The sequence below is a fragment of the Ixodes scapularis genome, unplaced genomic scaffold (genome assembly GCF_016920785.2).
Source record: "Ixodes scapularis isolate PalLabHiFi unplaced genomic scaffold, ASM1692078v2 PGA_scaffold2__306_contigs__length_199485367, whole genome shotgun sequence".
In the NCBI taxonomy this organism is placed as follows: domain Eukaryota; kingdom Metazoa; phylum Arthropoda; class Arachnida; order Ixodida; family Ixodidae; genus Ixodes; species Ixodes scapularis.
Window position 1 is genome coordinate 5,495,019 of NW_024609857.1, and position 19,766 is coordinate 5,514,784.

The 19,766-nt window shown below is 45.5% G+C and overlaps 1 protein-coding gene across 1 annotated transcript; it reads right to left on the reverse strand.

Moving 5' to 3' along the window:
* Positions 1-1,361: 1,361 nt before the first annotated feature.
* LOC8028950 (muscle-specific protein 20) lies at positions 1,362-8,687 on the reverse strand. Its single transcript, XM_029976546.4, has 4 exons — positions 8,364-8,687; positions 4,698-4,822; positions 2,849-3,053; positions 1,362-1,859 (listed from the first exon to the last, which is right to left on the reverse strand). The coding sequence occupies exons 1-4, from the start codon at positions 8,412-8,414 to the stop codon at positions 1,680-1,682; spliced, it is 561 nt and encodes a 186-aa protein (XP_029832406.1). The 5' UTR covers positions 8,415-8,687; the 3' UTR covers positions 1,362-1,679.
* Between the last annotated feature and the right edge of the window lie 11,079 nt (positions 8,688-19,766).

Consider the following 19,766-nt stretch of genomic DNA (forward strand, 5'->3'; position numbering starts at 1 on the left):
TTTTGCAGTGGCGAGGACCCGAAACATGGTTTTTACACTTGACGAGAAAAGAAGCGGTAGCGCGAGGAACGCGAGCAGCACGACCGAACATTCATTGCTCGGGAGAAGTGTGCTTCGGCGTCTCGCCGCAGCGGGGCGCCTGTTACACGACCCTCGTCTCATCTGTTGTCTGCCGCTCTACCTTTTCACTTTCGGCGGCCGCGTCTCGGGGCCAGAGGTCGGCATTTTAGGTCGCCCTCACTCACCCTCACCCTCACAGCCACACTCACCTCAGTTCTTCACTTACCCTTAAACTCAAAGCTACACTCACGTTCAGCCCCTCACTCACCCTCGTCCTCACAGTCACACTCACCTTCAGTCCTTCACTCACCCTCACTGAACCTTACGGCCCTCACGATCCTCACGCACTGATGGCCCTCACACCCCTCACGCACTCACCACCCTCACGGCCCTAACGCACTCATACTCATCACGCCCCTTACGCACTCACCGCTCTCAGGCCCCACACGCACTCATGGCCCTGACGCCCCCCACACACTCACCGCCCTCACGGCCCTCACGCACTCATACACCTCACGCACTCATGGCCCTTACGCACTCACCGCCCTCACGCCCCTCACGCACTCATAGCCCTCACGCCCTTCATGCACCCACCGCCCTCACGCCTCACACGCACTCATCGCCCTCACGCCCCTCGTGGCCCTCACGCTCTTCACGCACTCATGGCCCTCACACCCCTCACGCACTCACCGCCCTCACAGCTTTCACGCGGCGACCCTCACGCCCCTTACGCACTCATACCCCTGCAGAGAGCTGAATCTGGTTTCATATCGCGCTGGTTGTCTTGCATTCAGTAATTTATTGTTTTCGCACTCCGATAACCTTACCGAGTAATTGTAGGCAAATTCCCGGTAGCGAGCTATCTTTGCTTTTCGATCCGTTAGATCATTTACATCATATTCAATTACTCTTTTATTGTTGCCGGTAATCTAAGATGTCAGCACGAGAGAGCGTTGCTACGCATATGCAAATATATTTCGCCATACAATCCACCAAAACTGCATTCTGAATAATCCCTTTAATTCTGCCACATCGATGTCGGCTGCTGTTATCAGTGAGCGGGGATGATTTTCTAAAACTCACTCTTGACAGTATCGTTAAATACTACCTGCTTTAGCAGAAGTCTGCATCAATGAACTGTATCATGCTCTCTGCTCTTTTCTTAATTTATTGTATTGGTTTTTTAGCGTATTTTGGGGGAATTAGTTTCCAATTTCTCGCCATCCGTGTCCATTCGTGCCTTTGCACTTACCCAAGGTACATGCATGCGTTCGCATATAAACCACAAACGACTGCTTGTATCCGGACGTCCGTCATTCACCGCATCATATTTATTTTCTTGGTGTCGTACAAATAAACAAAAATAACAAAAAGAAGCGCTTCCTTTTATTTTAAAACCGAAAAAAAAAAGCCAACAGCGATATAACGAATAAAACAACAAGGTATACGCGGGCTTAGGGTTGGAAGGTCAGCGGGACTCTCTTCGGTGGGATCTGGACTGAGTGGCACGAAGAGGGAGAGGTGTCCAAGGAGGGAAGAAGGGAGGACATCGCTATGGGCTTTTCTCCGGAGGTGTGGGACGCGCGCTCGCTCGCTGCCTGAGTCTGGCCAAGGAGGCTCTACATGTGCCGGGTGTTGCCGAAGTTCTGGCCGCTCTGCGTGGCGCCCTTGTTGGAGCCGTACTGCAGGTTGATGATGCCCTCGGAGGCCCGGAGCTGCTCCTGGGTCCACTCGCGCTTCTGTTCCTCGGAGGGCTTGGGGCCCAGGCAGGGGCCTGTGTACTCGGGGTGATTGTAGCACTGCGAGGAGACGCAGGAAGGGACAGTGGTTGGGGGTCGTCATTACGAGCTGTCGACAAAATATCCTCCACTAAAAAAAGAAAACACAATTTACTTTGTTTTTCTGAATCTCATAGAGAAGTTCGAAGAATGTCGCTAATGCTTTAGACACAATTGTGCCGTTTTTAATATTTTGTCTCGGCTACAATTCGCTCAATGCTTCTGAGTTGCGCACTTGCCCTGCTGAGGTCCTCATGCAGTCCCGTTGGCCACTGCTTGATCTCCCGCCTATCTATTTTGGTCCGAAATTCGTTTACGCGCGCATTTTCTGTTTTTTTAGTCAGTGGGTATGGAGTCGCAAGTTTAGTACGACTAATGCTAACTGGATAATTCATCAAAGTAATTTATGGTGAAAATTGCTACACCAAGGACCGAGAAACGTTGCATTTATATTTGTGGCGCGTAAGTTGAGCCAGACTGATTGTTTCGATGTATATTTCAAAGAGCTACTGATTAAGCGTGTTCTGAAGCCAAGACATAGACAAAACCAAATTTCGTACTTTTTGGAAGCAAGAAATTTTACCTTGCATATATCAAAACCCCACTCCCCCTTCCAAAAAAAACAAAAAACAGAACGTGCAGATGAAGTGGTATTTTTTTTTTCATTTTGAACATCAAAGCGCGTACGTTCAGAAAAAACAAAACTTACAACATTAAAAAAAATTCTGAGGTTTGTTTTGAAGAACCTTGCAGCTGAGACGCCTGAACTACCGCTAGACCGGTTGACGCGCCTCTCTCTCGAGTAAATATTTGTTCGTGTCATTATTTATTTTATTTCTCATTTATACTGGTTCATAAAATATAAAGAGCGGTTTTAAATAGGCGCTCTCACTCGAGCTTTAGGGTTTCGCGAGCAGAAACTTGACCCACTTGTGTCAAGACAGCCCCCTCTTTACTGCCCACAACTCAAGCCGCTGATGCGTCCCATGGGGAGTGCGTCTTCTACTCACGGCACGTCCGATGGCCATCAGGCACTGGGCAACTTGGGCGATGTTCCTCTTCTCCCAGAGGTCAACCGTCTGGAAGACGTCGATCTCGGGCACGCCCCACTGCTTGGCAGCGTTCTGGAAGTTGGTGATGTTCTCCATCATCTTGAACTGGCCGCCGGAGGTGTTGATCTTGGGGATGCAGCCGGGCATCAGCTTGTTCATGAAACTGGGAAAAGAAAAAATGTCACCGTCATTGTTCTTGTTTAATACGTACATTTCTATTTGTCTTACAGAGGCGCTGGAAACCGAAGTTGATTGAACCTTGATGATTACTCAATTCGCCCTTTTGCATTCTAACTAAAGAATCGAACCCAAGAGGTTCTTTGGGTGTCTTAATTTCGAACCTGCAAGGTTTCATTGATAATAAGTACCGGCGGGCGATAAAAAAAAAATGAAGTTTTTAAACGAAATTAAGAGCATTTTTTATGCAACTAAATAGTTACCACTATTCACAGCATTTGCGTGGACTTTTTGGAAGCTTTTCACTCGGTCTGCGAAACATTACTGCTTTTTGAACTAAGTAAACATAGCCTAATCCCGATTGTTTGAGGGTGGATTGAATGCCTTTTGTCTAACCGTACGCAGTTTATGGCTGCAAACGAACATGATCCTACCCCATACCTGTAACATCTGGGGTCACACAAAGACAAATATTAGGGTAAATGACCTACCTAACGGCATTTCTTCTTCCATAAATCTGTTCGCCGACGACTTTGTTATTTGTCGAAAAATTATGAACCCTACTGATCTGCTTACCCTTCAATTTAATTTAGAAATCTTTTTTTTTCATGGTGTGACACTTGGCTGATAAAACGTAACGCCACTAAATGCAAGTCAATGAAAATCTGACGCCAGACTTTGGGCATTGCATCCTGTGACTACATTCTTAAAAAATGTCTCATAAATATCCTACATCTCAAATATTTTTTTTGTTGGCAAACTTACATTGACTATCTGACAAGTAACACGAATCAAGCACTTGATTATCTATGGCGAAGCGTTTCACTAGCCCCGTCCAACCTGAAGATTCGTCTTTACAAACCGCTACTAATATCAAACTTGAGCATGCATCATCGATTTGGGTCCCTCACTTTAACTGGCTCATTTTTAACATACAGGTCACCCGGAATCGTCTTCTGCGTTTTATTTTTCAGACTATATTCGAACTGCCAGCATTAGTTCGATGAAATGTAATCTAAACTTACCTGACCTTCTTTTTTTTTTTTTTTTGGCGTCGTAAAATCCCTGTTTTTTGTCTATTTTATAAGGTTTACCATTCTACCCGGAATTTTAGCGCCTCTCTCTTTGCAACGCCATCGTGCATTTAATCCCGCAGCGACCACCAGTTTAACGTTCCTGCAGCCGCACCAATTTGCACTTCGGTTCCTTCACTTCGAAGGCTTTGAACGACTGAAACATTCTCCTAGCCTCGATCACTTCGATCACCGACACCGACGTGTTCAAAAACAGCCATCGCTAATCATTTTGAACAATCTTTCCAATGTTTTATTTTTTGTTGCTATCGCTTTAACCCACTCCTCTCTGTACTGCTTCGGGCTTGAGAATCAATCAATACCAAAAATAAATAAAGTGGTTATGGACAGCGAGACCTAGAGTTGTCGAACTGAAGCTCATGTGACGCCATCACGTGACCGACAAAATGGGATGGAAAGAAGAATCACGCGTGAGCATCGTTGTTTGGCTCCCGTGCAACAGAGCATGCGAGAAGCAGTCGTGTGTCCTTTACGGGTCATCCCATCATGGCTACCTGTTGGCGACTCCCAAGTTTACGGAAAGTGCCCCGACTTACTGGCAGAGGATCGTTCCGTCGCGCAGGGTGTCGCCGAAGTCGCCGCGGGGCAGCTGCTGACCCATGATGGCCGACATCCAGTCCAGGATGCTCTCTTCGAGGGCGGGGTCGCGCTTGCCCGCGATCTGCGTTCAAGGCATACAATTTAACGGCTCAGTGAACGCTTAAAATATCCGGCGCACATAACAGTACCGTGTTTCTAGATACCGACCTATACATCGCGACACTAAGGCTTGCGCTGAATATAATTTCAGAATAGGCGATTTGAAGTATTCAGATTTGCCAAGAACGGTTCGTGAATGGAATACGTTACCAGAAGAAATGAATAATTCATATATTTAATCCGATTTTGTTAGTTGTCCAGATAAGCACCCATGACTTTGTTCGATAGCTATGTTTTTTGTCAACCATTTCGTCGTTTACCCTGAGACTGGGTTTTTTTTTTTTGAAGAGCAGAAGTAACAGAAAAAACAGACAGGTCTGTTTAGATAGACAGGTCTGTTTTTTTAGTTACTTCTGCTCTTCAAAAAAAAACCCAGTCTCAGGGTAAACGTCGAAATGGTTGACTTCCACCAGCTAGCCTGTACTTTGACTCTTTTCATGTTTCTTGTGTGTGCTGTTTTTCATACTTTTGTTTTGACGCCCTATGGAGACGTCGTCCTGTCTATTTTCAGTCCCTTCTACGTTTTGATGTTTCTTCTCTACCCCAGTCTCAGGTTGATTCAACATGGTTAATATTCACCAGCTCGCCTGCACCCTTACGAGTTTTGCCCTATGGACGTTACTGAGGGGCTTTCTACCCTTTTGTATTTTCACTGTATCTGAAGGCACTCTTGGAGGTTGTACAGTAGTGTTTTTTTTTCTATACACTCCTACTGTGTCTTTAGTGGAGAATGTAGTATTTTAAAGTAAAAAAATAAAATTGAAGTAAGATATCTAAGTCACAATGGCTTTGAACAAAAGGCACCAGGTCCGCCGACAATGCTACGTTAAGTAAGCAGCACTTCTTCTTTTGTACAGTCATCAAATTGATCTACGTAAACGCCATTGACCACAAGACTTGATTCTTTTCATGTTTTGTTTATTGCTAGAAGTCATACGGACACCCGCAAGGCTCACTGATCGTGCATTACATAAAAATAAATCATGTGTTCCTGTTTCTTGGTATGCACATAATAATAATAGAGCATCCAAAATGTACTTTTATTTCCGTGCCTTTTCTACGAGGGAAACTATACAACCGTGCTGCGAGGTCATGCAAAATCACATTTACCTTTCTTACTTTCTAAAGTGGAAGTTAAAAATAACTTAACAAACGAAACTAAACGAGTTTTATGACAAGTTCATTATTATACTTACAAAACTTTATTTTCAGACGAAAGCCCTAAACTACTGAGGTTTAGGTTTTAAGGACGATATCCTCCTGAGAAATACCGGATGTGCTACATGGACACCTCTTTCTGTAAATGAACATTGTGTTCACATTTGTTTTTATAATGTTGATGTTTTTAGGTGAGTGCGGTGTGCAATGGGACATTGTCCAATACAAGAACAGGGTGTCCCCCAAAAAGAACGTTTTGCGTTTTTTCTTTGTCAAACTAAACTACACATCGCCGAACGGTCTGTCTCCGGCCGAATATAGCGCTAGCAAACGGACCGGTTTGCTAGAAACAGCGTCTCAGCTGATCAGGGGGAAAACAAAGCACTGCCCAAGCCAGCGCACGAGCTGAGCGGGACTCGAAACCTGCCTCAAGACGCTCGCGCCGCGCCCCAGCCTTCGCAGTGCTTGCTTTCACCCAGTCTCAGCTGAGACGCTGTCCTAGCCAAGTCGGCCCAGATGCCAAAGTTTCAAAGCTTGTCGTTATCGAATTCAAATGTGAAAAGAGATTTTCAAATATTCGCGACGGGATAATGTTGGCCGACGAAGTCCACAAATACACGAAGCTGAATGGCGTTAGCTACCGGAAACAGGACCCATTTCCCCATTTAATTTTTCATAAAATCACACACAATTACAACCTTTAAATATGGTAACGGATAGTTCTGAAACTTTGACATCCGGCTCGTACTACTAGCACTGCATTTGAGTGGAGAGTTAGCGGCCGGCGTTGCGTATTTAATTTTTGCGGCGAGAAAAACGCTGTAAAATATATTTTTTTCGGGCACACGCTGTATTTGGGCGTCCTAATTTGAAGATAACGTTACAACATCTCCGGCTGCCTACCCGACAGTGTACTATAGTGCACACGCCGAGCATTATTCGGGGGAGAAAATCCGCGAATTGAAATGTGTCAGAGGGGATTTTGAGGGAGTCTGCTTCTATTTCGAGCGTGCGGAGGCGGGTCGCCGTGCAGCACCCACATTGGGCGCCAAGTTTGGCTGACCCGAATAAGCCGGTCCTATTTTTAAGCCTGTCGTCTCCTAGGGACGTGCTGGCGGGCTGTGCGTTGCTGCGGGGAAGAACTACATGCGCAATTCCATATTTTCCTGGATTGGTGAAAACGCCCTCTTCCTTTGTGGCAGTAATGAGTTCGGTTGGATTCACAGACTTACGTGACAGCTCTTCGATGGACCTAATTCTAGAAAATTCTTCCCACCAACGCTAGACACTGCATGGTCTATGCCATAATGCGTTCAAAATATATTTGTCAAAACGCGAGTTGTATGTGGGTCTGAAGTGTATAGGACAATGATTGACGTTGCACCGATCAGTGCAGCTGACGTTGCAAAGCATATAATTAAGTTTATTTAGTTAGTTGGTGTCCGAAATTGCGTAACTTGTCTTTTCTGTTGTTTTTTTTAACTTTTTTCTTGTTGTAAAAGGGCGTTTTTTTTTGTTTGTTTAGCAGTAACTGTGCACTACAGCTATATTTTTGAAGTTAAAATAGCGTCCCCTCAGAACACCGAAGACTAGTTTTATCTTTATCCGGCACGAATCGGAGTACTATAATCCTCTATGCTCTACTTGCTCTAAGAGAACGCGTTTCGTTTTCTCCCATGTAGGATTTTCGGCGTGGGGTTTTATTTTTAGTTGAAAGAAACCGTCGAGCTTCATCATGCAGAACGTTACTTTCTTTTTTGTACGGAACGCGGACATTTTAGAAACATCAGAAAGAAGCGGTCAGATTGGTATTTAGAAGACAAGCAGAAATCAGAAACTCTAATCGGTCCTTTCGAAATATCTATTTGTAATTCGATTATCTCTTGTAGACGTTTATTAAGTTGGTCGTTACCAGGCTATTTTTTGTTTCAGCTTTTAATTGGCATGCGATAGCGTGAATCGATCGGCGATGTAATTATTCACGCCTTACACATAAAAACAAAAAAAGCAACGCCCAGATTATATGTCCACTGTATATGGAAGAGGTTTAGCTGGTTAGCTGACCTATGGTTTGTAACACGAGGCCCGATGGGCCGGATGGGCGAAAATAGAATAACCGACCTGTAGGTAAAAACTGGAGGGAGCCAACGAAGCAAGACGTTCGCGGTGTATTATGCCACTCGTTAGGTGACGTTGCCATTACCACGTCTTGGCACGATTAACGACCGATGACGTGATAGGTTCCTTCTCGAGTAAAACAAGGTGCTCAGAAAAAAAAAAGTCCGGCTGATAAGACTTGCGGCATCTTGGATACGATCTCTGGGATAGATCAAAAAGCGACGTACCTTGTTGGCGACTTGGGCACTAAGTCCATAGGCGGGTCCACGGTTAGCCATGACGCGAGATTTGCGAAGCGAGGGTTTCCTCGGAAGCGATCGGGATGAGCACTGAGCGAAGACTGGACACACTGCAGAGGCGCGCTGGGGCAAGGTGCCTCGAAGACCTCCTAAAAATACTCGGGCGCTTTCGCTGGGCGCTGGGAGGCCCCGACCCGAGCCCGCCTGTCATTGGTCGACGATGATGTCAGAGCCGTGCCATAACGGGTCGCCCCGGGGGCCTCCGCCAATGGCCAGGACCCAGGTTCGGCTTTCGAGACAGACGCTTGCGCACTGTTGCAGCAACGCAAAGTGTCGAACGGCTGAGCTGTGTATCCGTTGCGTCAGACTGGCACGCAGATGAGGGCGTCAGATGCATTCTCCGCGCAACCGCATCTCGTTTGTTCAACAATTACGGAGTCACCCGATCGGTGCACGGCGGCTCACGTCTTGTGTCATCCTGCCGAGTCGGTTTATTTTAGGGGTGATTTGTCGCGCGTGAGACCCGGTTCTCAGACACACCGGGCGTCACTTTAGGGAGGGGGGCTTAAGTTTGGCACTCCAATTGGTTTCCTACACACTCCGCTGCGTGCGAGACTAACGACGTTTAGCCGCCATGTGCTTATTTTACTTCACAGACTGGAATCGATGTTGTCTAACGACGGGAGTACTTTTCGCCTGGGTCATCCGAGATTTTTGTCTACTTTGCCTAAACATGGTGCATCGTATTCGTTATATAACGTTACAGATACAACGTTCGATATGGTTGTCTTGGATCATTGAAGACCAGCACGTTCTTAAAATAAGTTGGAATTAGTGGAAGCGGCGTTGTACGAGGCGAATTGACGTTCGTGAAGTAATCCCTTCTTCAAAATTATATGATTAAGAGCTTGGCACAAATACGAACAGGATAACAACAGTTTACAAAAAAAACAACTCGACTTTGAACAGTGTCAATTAAATAAATAATAATAAAAAAACACGAGGACAGGGGCAGGTCTTTTTTTTTTGTGAATATTCGTAGACAAAAATTTATCACATTGCTTTATTTAATGATTTTCTTGGTATGTGTTTTTTGTCTGACTGTCAACTCGTAGAAGTGACGTTATACAACTTTTTCTTAAAAAAATAGTTATACGAAATTGTGCTAAAAGATTGAGCCCACCAAAAAGGAAAGCTGCTTTTGGAATAAAAGAAGCATGCACGCACTGATGTCGGACTCAACTTAAATTTTTTGTCATTTTCTCTTCGCGGGTAGGAATACGTTTTTTTATAACCTGGCTTTGCGCAAGAGCCGTTTTCTCGCGTTTATTTTTATGATGGCCCCTCGTTGGCTCGGGTGCAGGCAGCGCATACCTGAAAGATGCATTTGACAAATAAAATGCAAACGAAGGAACAGTAATCCCGTCAACGCTCTCGTAAAAATGTAATAAGTTGCATGTTTAGCGGAATCGGAGGCATTGGCTTCCAGTGCTCAAGAAACTAAAACGTGTTGCAGTGGTATATCTATAGTACTGCCGTGCTTCGATTGAGGGACCAGTGAGCTCCAAGGGCTAGCAGCTGTACACGCCATTTCAGACGCAAACGGCTTGGTGACGTCACCCAGCAAAATCTATGTGGGATTCCCTGAGTGAATTTGGAGAGGTCCAAAGGCGCCTTGTGCATGCGCCGTAAGTGCTGTAAATGTGAGCGCACGCTTGCACGCTAAAGGAGATACCAATTTAAAAATGCCCCCAAAAGGCTCCAAATTCACCGAGAAAATTCTCTATTCATAATTGCAAGCATAGCACCCGACCGGTGCTTCATACGTGCAAGCAGCGTGCAAACAAGCAAATTGTTGTGTGTATGTTTACACAGCCAGAAGATAGTCTGCCTCAGTGGGCGTCTGGTGTCTCAGCTGTAGACGAACAATTTAGGCAGTACGGTACAACCGCTAGCCTGGGGTCTTTAACGTGCACCACGCAGTAGGGATACACGAGCGCACGCCGGTACGATGCTCATCCAGATCGAAACGGGCAGGGGTGGGGATTGATTTCAGGATCTCTGGGTTCTGCAGCGCGAGCTTTCGCTCCACGTGCTGCGAGCTGGTGTGCGCTAGCACACCCGGCCACCGATCCCCCTGCAGCGTGCACGGAAACGTATTACAGCGGAGCTGTATTAGCGGCGAGATGGCTTGGTGGCGCCTAGTGGCGCCCTCCTATGGTTCCCCCTTGTGACATCATTATCTTGCAAACAACAAGTTCGATGGTGTTTGTCAATAGCATGGTGGAAGCTTGAAATCATTGCGCTCTCAAAGGAACACTGCCAACACCGTCAAAATTAAAGTTGTTTCATTCCTCTTATTTCGTCAATGATAAATCCCCTTTCTGACGTCATAATCAGCGTTGGCCAATCGTGGAAGGCCGACCACAGCGACGCTTTCGGTCGCGCACGTCGCCAATAGGGCAAGGTTCCCAAGAATCGTGTCGGGTGCAAAAAAAAAAAAAAAGAAATGTCGACACAAATTTACGCGCCATCTATATGCGACAGCGACAACCAGTCTGGTTGCCACCGTCACTCATAGATAGCGGCAACCTTTCCAGCTATCGTAGCAGAATGGATAGTTGGGCGAGTTGGTGGGAATTCATCGTAGGAAACAGAGCATAAAAAAAGGGGAAAAAGAAAAAAGAAAAGACGAGGACGAAGAAGAAACGCGCGTGACGAGCGCAGGGCACGTCACGTGTGTTTCTTCTTCGGCTTCGTCTGTTTTGCGCGCTGCTTCCTACGCTCTAATCAGTTTCGGTTTGGACTCATGATGGGTCAGCCGCGTACCCTTTTTTCGGGGAAAGAAGACCGGGTGCGGAAGGAGCGGCGACGTACGCAGCAGCACGAATGGGTCCGCAACCGCCGCGTGCGTCGAGCGCTTCAGATTCCCTTGCGAAAGAAGAGCAGATCGCTCGCGTGGAAAGCCACCGCCGAGAACAGAAGCTCCGCTGCTCCTTCTTCACCAGAGTAGAAAGGCTGTTTTTGACAAGCTTCCAATTGCACATACTTGTGCGTGCAAGCAGAGGCATGGCGGCCACAAGATGCCCTGCTTGCAATCGTCTATACTACAGGGATCTCGAGGATATTTGTTTCTGTGGTCAGGGTATTAATTTTTCCGAGCAAGGCGCCTTCTTGAGAAAAATGAATACTCTGACCACAGGCACAAATATCTTCGGATATATATGTTCATAAACTCGTGTTGTTTGTATTACGCTGATTATTAGCAGAACGCGCGTGCTACTAATAATCAGCGTGATACAAACAATACGAGTTTCTGAACATATATATCCTCTATTGGCGACGAAATGTTTCGGTGGCGCCCTTTTATGGTTCCTATCCCTGACGTCACGACCGAGATTTCTAGTAGCGGCCGACAAGTCCGATGGTGCGTCAAAAGTGCGATGGAAGCCTGTTCATGAGGTTCCTAAATCAACACCATCAAAGTTGAGAATCTCACTTTGCTTTAACATTGGCTCTCGGCAATCTTTCCCGCGAAGAAAAACCTCCAAATATTCGTTTGACCGAATAGGGTAAATTAAAAAAAAAAACTGGGTGTTAATTTCTCTTTTTCAAGTTTGTACTTGGCACAAATTTATAATTCTACGCAAGAAAAGCGGCGATAGCCCTAAACTTAAACTAAAACACGCAAGGACAAACTAAGGGTAAATTGGTACGTTATCACTTTGTCTCCCGAAGTTAAATTTTAATAAATTAGTTACGTGCGCGAAATATTGTTTTCCTATTGCTGTTGTTTTTGATATTGCTGTAAATGAATTCCGCTGCTGTTGCTGATGGATGAAAAGGGGGGGGGGCAGGGGGGGGGGGGCGCCCTGTCAAGCAATTTTGTACTGCTTTTTTCCCCCCTCCCTCAATTCTCGTGTGAAGAGATATGAATAAACTTAAAGTCGAAATTGAAAAAAAAAAAAAAAAAAAAAGGCCCTTGAGAGTATTAGGCGTGTATGACATATTCGAGATGATGTCTAGGAACATTTTCAATAATATGTAAATTGTTCGTACGTTTTTGTTTCGTGTTTATACCGCAGACCAAGAGGATGTGGTAGAGATGAGATAGAAGTAAGGAGCCATACTTTAACAATCGGATCTTTGTTGGAAAGACTTCTATGGTTAGTCTTTACTAAACCTATAACATAAAAAGATACTTCCAAGGTGTAAGTTATTTTATTATGTTTATTTACAAAAACATAAATATTTTCTGATTTCCGCAGAATACAGGAAATTCGCACACGTATACGTTTTGAGTCCCTGTATTCACTGGCTGCCATGTATTCGCGCGCAGCTGTTTTGCACCTGTTGACAGTAAAAAAATCACATTGCACGCTGTTCAAAAGGACATATTAGAGAGTTTTAGTATCCTAAAGCTTTGGGTACCCCGAGCAGCTTGAGGGACCCATCGCGTTGGGGCTCGCTTTTTTAAAACCTACTATTCAAGTTGGAAATGGTACGAAGGCAAGCTATTCATTGCAAATATGAAAAGCTGGATTCTCGTTCGCAATTAATGCAGCCACAAAACACCTACTTAACAAATTAAAAAAACAAAAATGTTCCAAGGATTTTTTTTTTTTAAACAAGGATAGCGCTTGGCTTTGCCGCTGTATTCCCCTTTTAGCATCAAGAACAACCTGGCCATGGGCGCTTGTTTTCCACAACTCCCATGTCTTCTCGCGCTACGGAAACTGCTTACATCTTGGACTTTTAATTGACACTGACTTCATTGGAGGGTTTGAGGATGCCTGTTGCCTACACTCTAAGAGATACCTGCGCGTCTACTTACCCTCAAAACACTCAAAGAGCCAATCTCTGCGATCTAGGAAATCAGCTCAGCGAATGATGAGGCGGAACATCCGTTCAGACCTAAAATTGAAGTCGACGCTGTGGCATTATGCAATGCAAAGCGTCATGCTTGCATTGCGTAACGCCACAGCGCAGACTTCATTTTGAGGTCTAAACAGATTCTCCGCCTCATCATTCGCTGAGCTGATTTCCTAGATCGCAGAGATTGGCGCTTCGAGTGTTTTGCGGGTCGGTAGGCGCGCAGGCAATTTTAGAGCGTAGCAAAGATAGCTTTCTTGACGTTTATTTTGCGTGTTCACTACCAGTCAGTTAACGATTATGTAAGAGTAAATGTTTTATCCCATTTGATCATTATTGCTTTCGTGTGTTTGGGGTAACCTCGTGCCGATGAATCGTTTCCTGCATATTGTATTGTCTGAATGCCTGTGTACTGGTTTGTTTACCTCCTTTTCTTCTTCCACTTGAATTGTAGGCAGCCATGCTTTTTTTTGTATAGCTAGGTTTCATCCTTGTTTGTTGTTGGTTATAGCGCCTTCCACAAGGGCCTTCAATTGTATGTATCATCGAAGTAAAAACAAAAATTGTTCGTGGTGGACGGTGAGTTGCTTTACCCACGTTGCGGGATGATAGGGAGTTTTAGATAGGGGGTTCCAACGCTGTGGTCCCCTAAGCAGCTTTTGGCTTCGCTCTGCGTATGCGGAAAACGTATGCGGCTTGCTCAGTGCTCGGGCAGCGGGAACATCATGCCCGCAGCCTTCACTCTAAAAAAGGTTTGTGAGTCTACTTTCACGCACAACACCTCGGAGAGTCAATCACGGCAACTTACGGAGGCAGCTCAGGGAATGACAATGCGGAAACATGTTTAGACCAAAAAACGCAGTTTGAGTTGTGACATTAAGCAATGCAAAACGTCACGCTTGCATTGCTTCATGTCACAACTGCGTTTTTTGGTATAAAAATATGTTTCGGCATTGTCATTCGCTGAGCTGCCTCCGTAAGTTGCGGTGATTGGCTCTCCGAGTGTTGTGCGGGAAAGCGGACGCACGGGCTTTTTTTAGAGTGTTTACTGTGGTCCATGTTCAGATAAGCTTGCACACCCGGAATGGCTGCTGAGACGCGGGCGGTGATGACGACCCAGTGATTACACTATTGAGAAAGCACTCTCCGTATGGAAACCCAGACTGTTGTTTTCCGCAGAGTGCTCGGCATTTATTCGACGAAGCTCGCTGTCGACACTTCCGCGTAACGTATACGGAGGGCTCTGATTCATCGGCTGCGGCAGTTGTGGCAGTTGTGACGAGCGCGGAGGGCCGAGGAGCCGACCTACGTCGCAGGTGTTCCGAGCTGCGTCACGTAGGACTTGACGAGCACCGGAATCTGGAGAAGTCGGCTGTTGCGAAGACTCGCCGGTCTCCGGGACGCGCGCACCACCGAAATAGTGGGCTGAATCAGCGTGCGCCGCGAGGATTACGCCACAGACGCCTTCTTCGTTTTGGTCTCCGCCGTATAAATAGCGAGCTCCTTGACTTTCGTATTTTGTTTTAGGCTGGGTCGTTTTGTTGGGCTCGCCTAATGGACCGCGCGTGGCTTTCGATGATTCACTTCTCGAGGAGGCTTTCGGAAAGGTCTTCGACTTCTGCGTGGCCTCGGCGGCTGCTTTGGACGCTGCGGCGTTTGTGGTGCACCACTGTGTCTTCGCGTTAGCTTTGGTATCTCCGATAAAGTTATATTGTTCGGGTGGTGGAGAAAAGTTCACATATGAATCTGTGAACCCAGAATTTACTCAACTGAAATACTCCCACTCAGCTTATGTATGTCTGCGATGCCAGCGCCTGTCCTGCATACTTCTTGTCCTTGTCTTTCTGTTGCGCTATTTTATGTTTTACTAAGATGAACCAACTAGCCCAACAACGCACCCTACTAAACCATATGTGCGCGTTTTTTTTTTGCGCCCCACACGCTCGCAAGTGTCCGAGTATGTGTGCCACGCAGCGATCCACCCGGAACATGGATCATTGGATGTGCGATAACCAGTCGAAACAGGGAACATGGCGATCGGTGTCGTGCTCTTACCGATAGTGCAGTCTTAGTCGTAAAACGCGCCCAGTCCTGTTTAGTGCCCAAGCGTGTGCCACGCAGCGATGTACCCGGGGCACCAATTGCTGTACGTGTGTTAATCGTGAGCATTGTAAATTTTTCGTCGTCGTGAGCGTATCGGCTGAACCACTAAGGCGTTCGGTGTCGTGCTCCCACTGGCCGTGCAGTCTCTGCGTCCTGCCCTGTTGCCACTTAGTGATCATTCGAGCGTGAGACTGATTGTATTGGAGCGTGAGACTGATCGCTCTCCTCACGAGTCTTTCGAGTGCACACAACGAATAAGATAAGTAGTTATTTATAGAGTTGTTGGTGCTTTTCGGTCCGCGTGATAAGCGCTAGAAATATGTATGAAGGCTGGAGCTTCTGAGAGGAATCACATTTAGTAGTCCGACAAGTGCGAGCACTGTACTACAGCCCCAGTCGCACTGCTCATAATCAAACGTCGCCGACATGATGATTGAATTTTTTGCGGACATGCCTCAAGCATCTTCGAGGCATTGTCATGAATATGTATGCATCCATCATGTCTGGAGATGGTTCTTCTGCGACCAACGTTATATGATCATCCTACTAGGAAGAAACAGGCCTAAAACAATGTCTGCCAAATAATTTTTTTTTAAGATGTAGTTTTATTTGCGTCTCCAGCTTGTTGCTCGCCCTCCCGCGGCGGAAACGGGAAGCGCTCTAGTGAGGATCTCCCGATTCTATCTGCTCAGCGGGCACGGCGGAACTGCTCGCGATCATGGCTCGCGAAATGTAATTTCCGAATGAAAACAACACTCTTCACTGTCCCAACGTAGTGCTGCAGCCGGTAAGGGACTGTACTTTAGCAGAGAGTTTTAGTATTGCGTATAGAAGCAAATGCGAGCGCTGCGCGTTTGCGTCACAGTTGCGTGCTCCACATTGCAGACGCACGTCATCGCCATGAACAAATCCCAAACCGTAATTTTTAGGCTCCACGCACGAGCAGTGTGGAACACACAAAGCTAAATGAAACACACAGCGCTTGCGTTCGCTCGTATACGCAATACTAAAACTCACTACTGTTTCATCGGCTTACAACGCCAACTAAACGTGCTCCAGTGAGCAGACGTGCAAGCAGGTAGGCTTTCCTTCGAACTGGAAAGAATGACATTGGAAAAACGACGGCGCGTAGAATTGAAGGAAGCTACATGTTCTAAAAAGATTGGCAACTAAAAAAAAAAAAAAAAAAAAAAAAAAGCAATTCGTTTTTTTTTTTTTGTTAACTTTTTTATTTTGGGGCATTTGGTCCGGAAAGATATTACCGGCCACGTTGGAAGTGTTGCCGATTTTTAAAAATCGCAGCTTTGAAAGCACCATTTGCGTTACAAACAATTAATGTAATTTTGCGTGGATGTCTCAGATCAGCCAGGATGTTTTCATTGATTTTAGACTTTTTCATCTTATAGCTTGTTAATTAAAAATACTGCAATTGGCACCACTGATGATAATTTTTGCACTTTTGTTTGTCATACTTGTACGCGCGCCTGAAATTAGATAATAAGCAACAGATTATATTAGAGCTTCAAAAAGTAAGTATTATATTATCTTCATTTTGTTATTAATAATAGAATTATTACTATTAATAATACAGATTGCGGCAATTTATACCCCCAATAAACGCCACGATAACAAAATACGTCATTTCATCATAATAGTCTTTCCAAAAAGGTCTCGTTTTGTTTTCTTTTTAGCATATGCAAAACTTTGACATCATTATAACGATAGACAAAGAGTCAAACACTAGATGTAATATGAAGTGCTATGCGTCACGCGTTGATTTAGACACACACACACACACACACACACAAGCACACACACACACTTCAGCTGTCTGACTTGGATTTCGTCTCTTTTTGTTTCTGTAGTGAGAACAGCATTTCTTGATTTATACGTTTCGTGAACATATTGTAAAAAGGGTAATGATTCTGCTATTCTTGTGCTGGGAATAATGTTAAAGTAATCAATCATTTCAATATCCAAAAACCCACTAAAAGGCCCGCAGTTTATTATTTCATATGACAATTATCTGAGCGAGAAAAGGCAGCAAGGACGCACAAATATCAGCACCAATTTTTTCACCAAATACAATATTTTATTACCTCTAAGTTGTATGAAAGACTTTGCCTTCAAAGGGACACTGAACTCTCCAAATCATTTCGCAGTGCCTGGATCGGACACGTATGTCACAAAATAAAACTTCCGCGAACAACTTGAGGCGGAAAGGTGAAGAAAGAGAGGATCAGAAACAGGGGGCGTAGAAAGAGCCCGCGGAACGAGACGTGGAAAGAGCAAGAAGGTGCGTTACCTTTTCTTGGTGACCAAGAAAATTCAGCGCAAAGGCTTTGTCTTCTGATGGTGCTGAAGAGAAGCTCACGCAGCGTTACAAAGAGACAATGGTGTGACGTAATCTGTTTCTATGCAAAAACCTACACTATAAAACCTGCAGTAAGAGCACCACATAACCCAGTCACTGAAAGACTAAGGGTCATCCTGTGCTAGGCACCACACGAACTAAGAGCAACACCCACCCTATAAATCTACCGCATTAATTAAGCATGTTGGGCAGAAGGGCCAAACATGCAGTCAATTTTTTTTTTATGATGCATTAGTGGTTTAACCGCGGATTTACATTGTTGTGTACCATTCTTTCTTCGCATTAGCTTTAATGTCTTTGATGAAGTTATGTTGTTCGGGCGGCGGAGAAAAGCTCACATGTCAGTCTGTGGACAAATAATTGACTCAACTGAAATAATTTCACTCAGCTTAAGTGTGTCTGCGATGCCATATATGCGCGTGTTTTTGTTTTCTTTTTTTAGGAGGTACATAGTTTTATCAAGCCTTCCTTATGAACGTTTTTGGTTGCACGACGAAAATAAAATGATTTTTATTGAACGATAAATAAAGGATGGCCGGAAGAAAATATTACCAGTGTAGTAGGATGCAGGTTGAGTAGTTCCTTGATTCTTTTTTTTTATGTTGAATTACCTTTTATGTAGAAACATTCATAGCATGGTCAAATTTTCCCATTTCATCATTTATTTAAGAAGGCACGCTTTCAATTTGTAGCTTATTCGGTAGACAAATACAGAAAAAAAGTTGGCATTTTCTCTATACCGGCAACGCAAAAAATTGAACTTTGGTTACTCTAGTACTCTAAATTGGCTTTGGTTACTCTAGTACTTTAAGAAAAAAAAAGTCCTGCATAAAAATTTAAGAACAAGTTTTTCTCCCGATCTGAAAAAAAAAAAAGGTAAGCTTTTTTTCGGTGCGCTTTCCTTCTTTGAGCTTTCCTGCGGTGTCCTTTCCTCCTGGATTCATCTTGTTCTGTAGGGGCGATTGATTCTTTGACACAGAACAAAAGTGCCTGCGCTCCTACTTTACGCGACGTCACCACGCCCTACGAGGCACATCCAGGGAATGACGAGACACAGAAGCCCTTGGCTGAAAACTCCGACTTCTACTGGCGTTTTCTTTTTTTTTTTTGTTTGTTTGTTTTTGTTATTTGCTAGATGTGCTGCGTAGTTCGCAGTAAAATACCGCTGATTGTTTCACCGCGTGCCATACGGTGAACTTGACACACAGAAATGTTGTTCGAGTAGACGTCGCTTGATCTGTAGACTGTCTCTCCCGGAGCAGAGTGATCGTGCACGTGGCAGTTCAAAACAAGCGAAAGCCCATCTATGACTCCAAGACAATGTGGGGACCACGTTTCCTTGACTGACTCTGGTCCGTTTCACCCCCCGATGAACCGCGATTGATGCTACGAGTCAGCTAAGTCAATCCTGTGCAGTCTGAGTATCACGTGACCTCCGGGAACGTCGTTTGCGCATATATAGTCGCACGTTGGATTGGCTGCGATGGCTCGTAACGTCCGCTGCGGTCCATCGTAAGGTGAAAGGTTAAGCGTACACGAAAGAGACGGACCGCAAACAAGGTGCGAGTCGGGTTAATACTACCTAGAAGACAAGGCCCGGACGTGACGTCATAGTTAGTGGATCCCCGACCCGCTCCAAGCGGCAAACACGGTGCAGCTTTCTTTTTTATAGACCGACACGCTGTTTACAAACAAGCCCGTGTTTGCCCACACCAGGTGTGGGCACTGCGCATGCGCAGAAACCGAATTCGAGTGAGCTGACGCTTCTGCGCATGCGCAGTGCCGTAGACAACACCACCGCAGCTGCGTGACGTCAGGGACGCGTGTTGGTCTATAGGGATGATGTTTGGCAAAGAGGAGGGGGAGGTACAGGCCTTGTTTTTTTAATGGGGTATTGGCCATGTGCACAACGAAGCCCCTGGTGTCGAGGGGTTTCCCGCGATGCGCGCCGCTCGTGTCGCAACTGCGCAGCCACGGGCTGAGCCGAGGGTGAGCGCGTGACCTAGTCGCCGATGGAAGGGCGGCTATTTTCAGCCTCCCTG

Bases quoted from the DNA above. Each gene is read 5' to 3' on its own strand.
- LOC8028950 (XM_029976546.4), bottom strand. From the start codon at position 8,414: ATGGCTAACCGTGGACCCGCCTATGGACTTAGTGCCCAAGTCGCCAAC. The intron at 4,823-8,363 runs GTACGTCGCTTT...CCTTGAACGCAG, and splicing joins GTGCCCAAGTCGCCAACAAG to ATCGCGGGCAAGCGCGACCC. The intron at 1,860-2,848 runs GTGAGTAGAAGA...GTCTCCTCGCAG, and splicing joins TGATGGCCATCGGACGTGCC to TGCTACAATCACCCCGAGTA.